This window comes from Ovis canadensis, chromosome 24, assembly GCF_042477335.2.
Source record: "Ovis canadensis isolate MfBH-ARS-UI-01 breed Bighorn chromosome 24, ARS-UI_OviCan_v2, whole genome shotgun sequence".
Lineage (NCBI taxonomy): Eukaryota > Metazoa > Chordata > Mammalia > Artiodactyla > Bovidae > Ovis > Ovis canadensis.
This window is the reverse complement of record NC_091268.1, coordinates 36,400,254-36,410,722: the sequence shown is the minus strand read 5'-3', so window position 1 is coordinate 36,410,722 and position 10,469 is coordinate 36,400,254. Positions and strand designations below refer to the sequence as shown.

Sequence of the window (10,469 nt, the reverse complement as noted above, 5' to 3'; positions counted from 1 at the left end):
CCAGGAAAACCCCTCTAATAGCCTTAAACTAGAACCAGCATAAATGTCCACCTACTAGTGCATGAATAAGCAAAATATGTCATATCCACACAATGAAATACAACTCAGCAACATAAGGGAACAAACTTTATGCTTGGTGAAAGAAGCCAGATGCAGAAGACTACATAGTGCATGATTTCACGTGTCTGAAATGTCCAGAAAAGGTAAAAATATAAAGACAGAAAGCACATCAGTGGCTTCCTAGGGCTTGGGGTGGGAGCAGAGATTAAGTGCAAACAAGCAGGGAGGAATTTTTTGGCTGATGGAAATGTCATTGTGAAGGTAGCACACCTTGTTCAATTTGCTAAAAATCATTGGATTGTATATTTGAAGTGTGTGAACTGTATGCCCTGTAAGTTATTAAGCAATAAAGCTTTTTTTTTTTTTTTTAAACTTCATCTCCCTGGGGAGGAGAGGGGCATACGGCAATTACAGGCACCCAAGGCTTCTGAGCATGCCCTGGGACTAGATCAGTTTGCTTCTACCAGGCGAGCGTATCACCTTTCCTATTAATAATTTGCAGATTTAGGTTCTTAGCTATATAGTCTTCAGGAACTACTGTATGCACTGAATTGGAGTATGCTGGGTGAGAACAGATAAATGGCAAAATTAAGCACAGTGTAACCAAAGGATGCGTTTGTTTGTTTGCTTTTTAAATTTTGAATCCTATGACAAAGGAGGCCTTCCCAGGTATCTCTTTTCCGAGGTATCACATTGCTTTAAGCTAGAGGAAACAGTACCGAATGGGGAATTCCAGACCTTTGTGTCTCAGGCCACGGACAGGAGGCCAGCGTGGCTAGAACAGTGAGACAGGAGCTGGAAGCGTGGTGGGCAGAGACCAGGTCATGTAAATTCGTCTGCCCGCTTTGGGAAGGCACTGAAGGACGGCAAAGAATTCAGGTTTCAGTAGCAGGCTTCGGTTCGGTTCAGTCGCTCAGTCGTGTCCGACTCTTTGCGACCCCATGAATCGCAGCACGCCAAGCCCCCCTGTCCATTACCAACTCCCGGAGTTCACTCAGACTCGCGTTCATCGAGTCAGTGATGCCATCCAGCCATCTCATCCTCTGTTGTCCCCTTCTCCTGCCCCCAATCCCTCCCAGCATCAAAGTCTTTTCCAATGAGTCAACTCTTCGCATGAGGTGGCCAAAGTACTGGAGTTTCAGTTTTAGCATGAAACTTCCAAAGAAATTCCAGGGCTGATCTCCTTCAGAATGGACTGGTTGGATCTCCTTGCAGTCCAAGGGACTCTCAAGAGTCTTCTCCAACACCACAGTTCAAATGCATCAATTCTTCGGCGCTCAGCCTTCTTCACAGTCCAACTCTCACATCCATACATGACTACTGGAAAAACCATAGCCTTGACTTAAGTGAAGTGAAGTCACTCAGTCGTGTCCGACTCTTTGCAATTCCATGGACACCAGGCTCCTCCATCCATGGTATTTTCTAGGCAAGAGTACTGTAGAACTTCCCGACCCAGGGATCGAACCCAGGTCTCCCACATTATAGACAGACGCTTTACCGTCTGAGCCACCAGGGAAACCTTGACTTGCCTGAATTCAAATCCCACTGCACTACAATCTAGCTACGTGATACTGAACAACTTGCTTAAACTACCTCAGTTCTTCCACTTTAAGTTGGGGGAGAACAATAGCACTGAAAGGATTGTGAGGACTAAGTGTGCTAATAAAAGTAAGGGCTTTAGAGTAAGCACGTATTTAAGCGCCCAGCCGGCATTTAAATTAGCAGAGGAAAAGGGACGCTCCTTCTGTTGAATGCTCTCAGCTCGCCGCGTTTCCCGGAATGCCTGCAATCACTATAGTAACGGCTACCTACTTCCGGAAGAAGTACGGCGCGCGGCGAGAGTCAATCCCGGGCGTACACATCAGCGCGCTGACCCAGGGGCTGTGGAGGAGTCTGTCTCCGGCGCTGTCGATCCCCGGCCGCTGCTTCCCAGGCTGCCGCGGGTGCTCTCGCAGGGCCACCCGCTTCTGCAGCCGAGTGGCCGTCCGGAGCCAGGTCTTCAGGCTTGGACGCCGAGCTGCGACGGTGCAGCCATGGACTTCTCCAAGTTCCTGGCGGAAGACTTCGACGTGAAGGAGTGGATCAATGCGGCCTTCAGGGCTGGCCCCAAGGAAGCGGCGGCCGGGAAGGCGGACAGCCACGCAGCCACCCTGGTGATGAAGCTGCAGCTGTTCATCCAAGAGGTGAACCACGCCGTGGAGGGTGAGCGGCCGGGCAGAGCTCCCAGACAGGCCTGGGGTCCGCGGGGGTGCACGTAGTGGGCAGTAAATGTCTGCGCCTCCGGTGGAGAGCGAGCGAGCCCGGGTCCGGTTCCCGCGCAGTCCTCGTGGGGATATCCAGGTCTCAGCCCGCTGCTCGTCTCTCTGCAACACTTGCAGATTTGGGATCTTGCTTTCCACTTCCGGCAGTTTAAAACTTACTGGAGTGAATTTTAAGAATATGAAATAACTAGTCAACTGACCCTTACATTTGGCAAAAAGCATATAAAAGATGTATAGGAAAGACACAAATAGGGAAGACATTGTTTTAATGGATTAAAAAAAACATCTTGTTACCTGTAGTTGATTTACAATGTGTTAATTTCTACTGTACAGTAAAGTGATTCAGTTATATATGTTATATGTATGTATTCAATAAGTTGAAACTCCCAATCCTTTGGCCACCTGATGCGAAGAGCTGACTCCTTTGAAAAGACCCTGATGCTGGGAAAGATTGAAGGCGGGAGGAGAAGGGGGCGACAGAGGATGAAATGGTTGGATGGCATCACCGACTCAGTGGACATGAGTTAGAGTAAACCCCAGGAATTGGTGATGGACAGGGAGGCCTGGCTTATTGCAATCAGTGGGGTTGCAATGAGTTGGACACGACCGAGCGACTGGACTGCCTGCCTGCCTGTATATACTTACGTATATGCATTCTTTACCACATTCTTTCCCGTTATGGTTTGTCGCAGCGTATTGGATATAGATCATTTCCTGCGCTGTACACGAAGGAGGCGCTTGTTTATCTATTCCATATATAATTGTCCGCGTCAGCTAGCTTAAGACTCCGGCTCCATCCTTCCCCCACACCCCTCTTATAGTGGATCTCTATGTCAGTGAGGAAGATGGGCTGTCTTGATTGGAGACTTTTTATTCCCCACTTTTGTCTGTGCTGGGTCTTGATTGCTGCACTTGGACTTTCTCTAGTTGTAGAGAGTGGAGGGCTACTCTCTAGTTGCTGTTCGTGGTCTCATTGTGGTATTTCTTGCTTTAGAGCACAGGATCTAGGATTCATGGGCTCAGTAGTTGTGACATACGAGCTGAGTTGCTCTGCAGCCTGTGGGGATTTTCCTGGACCAGGGATTGAACCAGTGTCCTGTGCATTGGCAGGTGGATTCTTAAGCACTGGACCACCAGAGAAGTCCTAATGGGAGACTTTAAAGTATCAAATTAACTAACCAGAATAGTGAATTATTAAAAAAATACACACCAGAGTTAATAATAATTTAATGTATCTACCGTGCACCTGTCAAGAAATGAGCACCGGGGGTGAAAAGTTTATCTTTCTGGAGTTTGCTGCCTTGTGGGGAAGGCAGGTGAACAATTAATTACAATGAAGGGTAGATTTACTGAGAACAGAACTGGAAGCTGAGAGTTAGATGAAGGCAGCAGTTGTCTCTTGTCTGGGAGGTTCATAAAGGGCTTTCCCTGTGTTAGGCCTTGAATGAAAGCTTCACAGGGCAAAGATGAGGAAGGCATTGTGTTTAGTCTCTCAGTTGTGTCTGACTCTTTGTGAGCCCATGGACTGTTATCGCCCACCAGGCTCCTCTGTCCATGGGATTCTCCAGGGAAGAATACTGGAGTGGGTAGCCATTCCTTTCTCCAGAGGATCTTCCTGACCCAGGGATCAAAGCCAGGTCTGCATTGCAAGCAGATTCTTTACTGTATGAGCTACAGGGAAGTTTGGGGAGGATTTTAATAATAATAATATGATGGCAAATATCTGAGTCCTTGGTATACGTCAGGCACTGTTTTAAGGGCTTTGTATGTACTTTTGTAAAAAGAGCTACTTAATACTTAGTAATCTGTGGTCTTTTTAAAACAAATCATTTAAATTACTTTATTTGGCTGCACCGGGTGTTTAGCTGTGGCATAAGGGGTCTTCAGTCTTCATTAGGGCCTGTGGGATCTTTAGCTGTGGCATTCAAACTCTGTTGCAGCGTGCAGGATCTAGTTGCCTGACCAGGGATTGAACCTGGGCCCTGTGCATTGGGAGCACAGAGTCTTAGCAACTGAACCACCAGGGTATGGCCTTGGATAGCCTTATGCTATCATAGACACAGCATAAATATCCATCAGCTGGTGAGTGGATAAACAAAATATGGAATACAACTCAGCAACATAAGGGCACAAGCTTTATCCTTGGTGAAAGAAGCAAGATGCAGAAGACTACATAATGCATGATTTCATGTGTCTGAAATGTCCAGAAAAGGTAAATTTTTAGAGACAGAAAGCAGATTAGTGGTTTCCCAGGGCTTGGGGTGGAAGCAGAGATTAAGTGCAAAGTGGCAGGAAGGAATTTTTTGGTTGATGTCAGTGTTCTTGTGGAGATAACACAGCTTGTTAAATTTGCTAAAAATCATTGAGTTGTATATTTGAAGTGAGTGAATTGTATGCCAGGTAAATTATTCATCAATAAGGCTGTTTTTAAAAAGCTTCAGCTTGTTGGGGGGGAGAGGGACATATCATAGAGGCTCCCAGACTTAATGTCCTACAGTTCTTGGGACAGCCCTGTGCAATGAAGAAGTGTCCTGGAGAAAATGTTAATAGTGCCGCCCCCTCCCCCAGCATGATTGTCTTATTTAAACATGGCAGTAATCCTTAGAGGTAGGCACAGTTATTATTCCCACTTTATAGTTGTAGAAACTGCAGCCAAAGGTAGTAACTTGCCCAGCATTGTGTTGCTGATGAATGGGGAGACTGGATTTGAACCCAAGCGACTGGTCCCAGATCCCAGGCTCTTATCCATTATACTTTACTACCTTTCTGGTATTAAAGGGAGAGGAAACGCTTGTAGAGGTAGGTGGGTATAAAGAGACCTACCCAGTCCAGAAGAAAAGTGAGAAGTTCAAATAGAGCTTCATCAATAGCATCAATACATATTAGTCCTTATTATTATTGGAGGATTACACTTCCATGAGGGGGAATTTCTGCTGGAAATAAGGTGGAAAAGTAGATTAGGATCAGACTGTGAAAGGCTTTTCTGGCCATCCTAAAGTTTTGATTTTCATCCTATAAGCCAGGGGTTCCCAGGCCCTGGGAACTATTAGGAACCGGGCCACAGTAGGTGAGCGGTGGGCAAGAGAGGGAGGTTTCATCTGTAATTTACAGCCACCTCCCATTGCTCGCTTTTACAGGAAGCTCCACTTCTTGCTCAAGGAACTCAATAAATTCAATGCTCTTGAATCATCCCAAAACCATCCCCTGCCCCGCCCCTTTCCAGCTTCCCAGGTCCATGGAAATTTTGGTCCCTGGTGCCAAAAATGTTGGGGACCGCTTCTGTAGGTAGTGAGAAGCCATAGAAGGTTTAAAGCTTTATTTTTAGGGACAGTGAGACAAGGTCCCGAGTCTGTGGTGAGAAGAAGTCACTGCATAGGTTGAAACTGGAGTTGAGGATCCCTAATAGGGCGGATTGATTCATTATTCATTCAGTCAGCAAATATTTTTTGGGCTCAAACTTCTTCAGGGTCCAGAGATGCAGTGTTAAACAAGATCCGTTCTTAGGTTGGAAATGTTGGCAGGGTCCAGATCATGCAGGGAGGGATTTTACTGTCACATTAAAGAGTCTGGATTTGATTTAAAATGTGTTTAGTGGGAAGGTACTGGAGGATTTTTAAGCAGGACAGTGAGATGATTTAAGTCACCATTCAGGAGACCATTGCTCCAGTCCAGAAGAGAGGTGACTGTGGCTTCACTTGGGTTTCTGGCAGTAGAGATGGGGAGAGAAGCATAGCTTTAAGGTATTCTCAGGAGAAAGGGGAGAATTTGCTGATGGATTGGAATGAGGGATAAGGGGAGGAAATCAAGAAGGATGGCAGATCCTTGTTCTGAGCAACCGTGAATGGGGGTGCCAAACGTGCCACAATGCTGCGGGAATTTGTAGTGAAATTCCAAGCAGCCATTGCCTAGATTCTGCAGCGAGCAGTGGCTAGTCTTGCTTTATGGCAAGTCTGTCCATCCCTCTATCCATCCATCCATCTTATTTTTTGATGTGTTTAAAAATAAATCGCAGATAACAGTAGACTTCGCCCTTTAAACATTTCATTTAGAACCCTAAACATTATAGAGTTCAGTTCTTGTTTATAGCTCTTGTTTTTCACTAGGTAAAATTTATGTAAAGTGGAATGAAGGGACCTTATCTGATCTGTTTGACGGGTTTTGACAGGTGTGTACGGCTAATACAACTCACCGCCCATCACCTTAGGCGGTCCCCTAGTTCCCCCTCCGATGGAGATTTGGCCCTTACCCTTCCAGAGGCATCCACGGGAGGTGACAGTTTTAAAATAGATTCTAGAAAGAACTAAATTTGAGGGTGCTGTGGAGTGGGGCAGGGGGCCGGGGGGGAGGGTAAAGAAGTTCACAAGGAACCAACCAGACCTGAAGAGTGACTCTGAGGTTTAGCAGGCAAGGGGCCGGGCCAGGGCCATAACAGCCTGTTAAAAATCAGGAAGCCTCTGTGCTTTGAGGAAATCTTTGTGTGTTCTGCCTTTGTTTCGTTAGTCATAAAACTTTACTTAAGGTCGGTGCTGGAGACAGAATGTTGTTTTATGGCAGAGCAGGGTGAACAGATTCTTGAAGTGTGTTTTCGATGTTAAAGTTCCATTCAATGTATTGGTACCAGGAGCAGGAGGCTCTGAACTTCTTTGGTTGATTCCCCGGTGAAGTGCTCTTTAAAGGACAAAAGGATTATGCCTTTTCCAGATAACACCTCCTGATCTGCAAGGATTTTCAGATTTTATTCTACACTTAGGATGTCTGTTTAAAAAAAAGAAATACAAGTTCCTTGATCTCCTACCAGGATTCCTAAATAAGAATCTCTGGCAGGTGACCTGGGGACCTGCATTTTAACTGCATTCTAGCTGATACCAGTGGTCTGTGGACTGCATTTTGAAAAGACCATGGAAGCAGAGGTTGGGTCCAGACACTCCTTGGCTTCAGCTCTGTGAAATCTTGGGCAACTTACTTAACCTTTCTGAGCGTTAGTTTTTTCATCTGTAAGAGGCAGCTGCTAATGACTGCTGTGTATGCTAAATGATGTATGGAAAGCTTGGGGTGCAGAACTGGCATTCACCAGTGTCAGATTCCTCCCTTCTCCTTCCTGGAAAAGGGAGTTTCATGTGAATTCCCTGCCTGTCCAGTGGTTAGGACTCTTTGCTTTCACTACTAGGGGGGCCTGGGTTCGTCGGGGATCTTGCAAGCAGGGTGGCACAACAACAACAAAAAAAAAGTTGCACTTCAGCTCAGTGGTGGTGGGTCAGGTTGATGGTTTATCAGGGCTTTCACCATCATCCCGGGGAAGACAGGGTCCCAGCAGAGACCAGCTCCCCCACCCTCCACGCCCCCGCCCCCGCCCAACACAGGCTCAGAAAACTGCATGGCTCATAGATCATTAGGGAAGATTTGCTTCCTGTCGTCTGATTTATTCATATTGTTCACTGGGGAGTGGTCCAGTGTTCACCTTTGGTTCTTGGGTTCTTGCTGCAGAAACAAGTCACCAGGCCCTCCAGAACATGCCCAAAGTGCTCCGTGATGTCGAAGCCCTTAAACAGGAGGCGTCTTTTCTGAAAGAACAAATGATTCTTGTCAAGGAGGACATTAAAAAGTTTGAACAGGACACATCTCAGTCGATGCAGGTATTTTGGTTCCTAATTGTTGACTCTTGTTTTTGGAAGATGTTTGCCTTCCCAGCAGGAGGCCACCCCTCAGAATTCTGCCAAACACTCAAACTGCTCTTTTGTTTAGTACTTTTAGCTTGTTCATCTCTTCAGCATCACTAAACGTTTAACCATGTGATCAGTGTTGTGCCGGGTACAGAGTTTCCTAAGGCAGGACCATATCATGACACTTATGTTTCGAGTTATTTGCGGAAGGCAGAGAAAATGGAACTGCCGCTTCCTTAGTGTCTGAGACCCTCATTTCTCTTCTAGGTGTTGGTAGAAATCGACCAGGTCAAGTCCAGAATGCAGCTTGCTGCAGAATCTCTTCAAGAAGCCGACAAATGGAGCACGTTGAGTGCTGATATCGAGGAAACTTTTAAGACTCAGGTAGGTTTCTTGTTTAGGGGATGGTGGATTGGTTTGTTGTTGTTAGGCTTCCCTGGTGCCTCAGATGGTAAAGAATCTGCCTGCCAAGCAGGAGACTTGGGTTCAATCCCTGGGTTAGGAAGATCCCCTGGAGAAGGGAATGGCAACCCACTCCAGTATTCTTGCCTGGAGAATTCCATGGACAGAGGAGCCTGGTGGGCTACAGTCCACGAAGTTGCAAAGAGTCAGACAGGATTTAGCAACTGAACAGCAGCAACAAAGCTAAAAGTTACATCTTGTTTTTTCTTTTCCCGACCCTCTTGATATTCAGAAATCACTGCCTACAAGATCCAAAGCATCTAGCTGAACTCTTCCAGGCTCATAAAAAACAGAATTAACTATTTCTGACCAAAGCCACTCTCCATTTGCTCCACTGCCCCCTCTCTTGGGTTAATGCGTCCTTTTCCGTATAGGTTTACCTACCTGGAAACCTCAGCGGCCCTTCAGTGCCCCCTTCTCCCTGCCTCTCCCCTCTTTCTCTTCTGTTGTCTGTTCTTTCTGTCCCTCTGCCGCCCCCTGAGCTGGCTTTGTAGTCATTTTGCTCCTAGACCGTTTCAGCAACTGTCCACTCGCCTCCTTGCCATCAAGGCCCTCCCCGATCCCAGGTTATCCCCACCCACCATGTGTCCAGGGCATCTTCTAAAGCACAGATTGGCATGTGGCATTTCCCTGTCCCTCACACCCCCAACCCAACCCCATCTTAACCTCTACCAGCTTCCCATTTTCCGTCTGATAAATTCTATGCTCCTTACAAGCCACAACCTGTCCTTCCGCACAGCGCTCTGGGCAGCCTGTGTTTACAGCTGTTCCTCCGGCCACTCCCTCTGTGTGATTTCAGCCTCTGCCTGCTCTAGACTGTGAACACCCCGTCCCTTTCATGCCTGTTCCCTGTTCCCTGCCTGAGCTGTCCCCCCTACTTTTCTTGATAGGACAGTAGCCTCCGCTTGTCCCTCGAGGCAGCTAAGTGTCACCTCCTTTTACATCTCTCCTTGCTGGCTCCTGGCCCCTCCAGTGCGTGGAACTCATGGCCCCCTCCCCTCTGCTCCTGTGACCCTTGAGCCAACCTCTCTTTATTTTATCTAGTGGCTACCCCACATGTGATGTGCGGTCTTAGTTCCCTGACCAAGGATCAGACCTGCACCCCCTGCTTTGGAAGTATGGGGTCTTAACCACAGCACCACCAGGGAAGCCCATGAGCCATCCTCTTAAAGTGTCTCATAATCTTTCTCCCCCAAGTCATTCATGCACTGTGACCTTCGTCATCTTTTTGTCTCAACTATCTTTAAGACAGTATCTGAGGCATCATGGGCACCTGCGAATACTGCAATGAAATACATTTCCTTACTCTCTTCATTCTTTCTTTAAATAGTGTTAAGTTTTTTCTATTTATAAACATAACTTATGTGTGTCTTACAAGATTTGGAAAATTGAGAAAAATGCAAGGAAGAAAACAAAATGATCCTATTCCTGTGCCCTAATAGTATTTTTTTTTTATGTCTGTTAGGTATTTTTCTAGGTTTTTGTAAAAATTTATACTTTTGTATTATCTTATATGGATGCATATATTGTAGGCATATGTTGGGTTGGCCAGAAAGTTCATTTGGGTTTCCCATAAGATATTATGGGATATTATTGGGATATTATGGAATAACCCAAATGTGCTTTTTGGCCAACCCAATGTATACATGTCTCTGTATATTCTAGTGTTTGTGTGTCCTTTTTGTGATTTATTTCACCTAATGATAAGTTGTAGAGACTGTGCTGTGTAATTAATACTTTTCAAAACGTGCTTTTAAAAAACATTTAAACCTATTTACGTACTTTTGGCTGTGCTGGGTCTTGCTGCTGCTTGGACTTTTCCCTGGTTGCGAGGAGCAGGGCCTCCTCTCTAGGTGCGGTGCGCGGGCTTGTCATTGCAGTGGCTTCTCTTGCTGCGGAGCACGGGCTCGAGGGTATTCATGCTTCAGTAGTTGTGTCTCCTGGGCTCTAGAGCGCTGGCTCGGTAGTTGTGGCGCCTGGGCCAAGCTGCTCTGTGGCGTGTGGGATCTTCCCAGACCGGAAATCG

General features: G+C 46.5%; 1 protein-coding gene across 4 annotated transcripts in view; it reads left to right on the top strand.

Moving 5' to 3' along the window:
• The first annotated feature begins 1,868 nt into the window (after positions 1-1,868).
• The window catches only part of COG7 (component of oligomeric golgi complex 7), a 97,096-nt gene continuing 88,495 nt past the window's right edge, over positions 1,869-10,469 (top strand). For 3 of the 4 annotated variants that reach the window (XR_011252703.1, XR_011252704.1, XM_069570351.1), the window contains exons 1-3: positions 1,887-2,262; positions 7,806-7,954; positions 8,249-8,365. Coding sequence is in view for 2 of the 4 variants with exons in the window: in XM_069570351.1 (XP_069426452.1) it covers positions 2,094-2,262; positions 7,806-7,954; positions 8,249-8,365 (435 nt within the window). In the remaining 2 variants the exon portion in view is untranslated. Of the gene's footprint in view, positions 2,263-7,805; positions 7,955-8,248; positions 8,366-10,469 lie in introns of all 4 variants that reach the window. The other variant, XM_069570350.1, reaches the window with a different exon arrangement.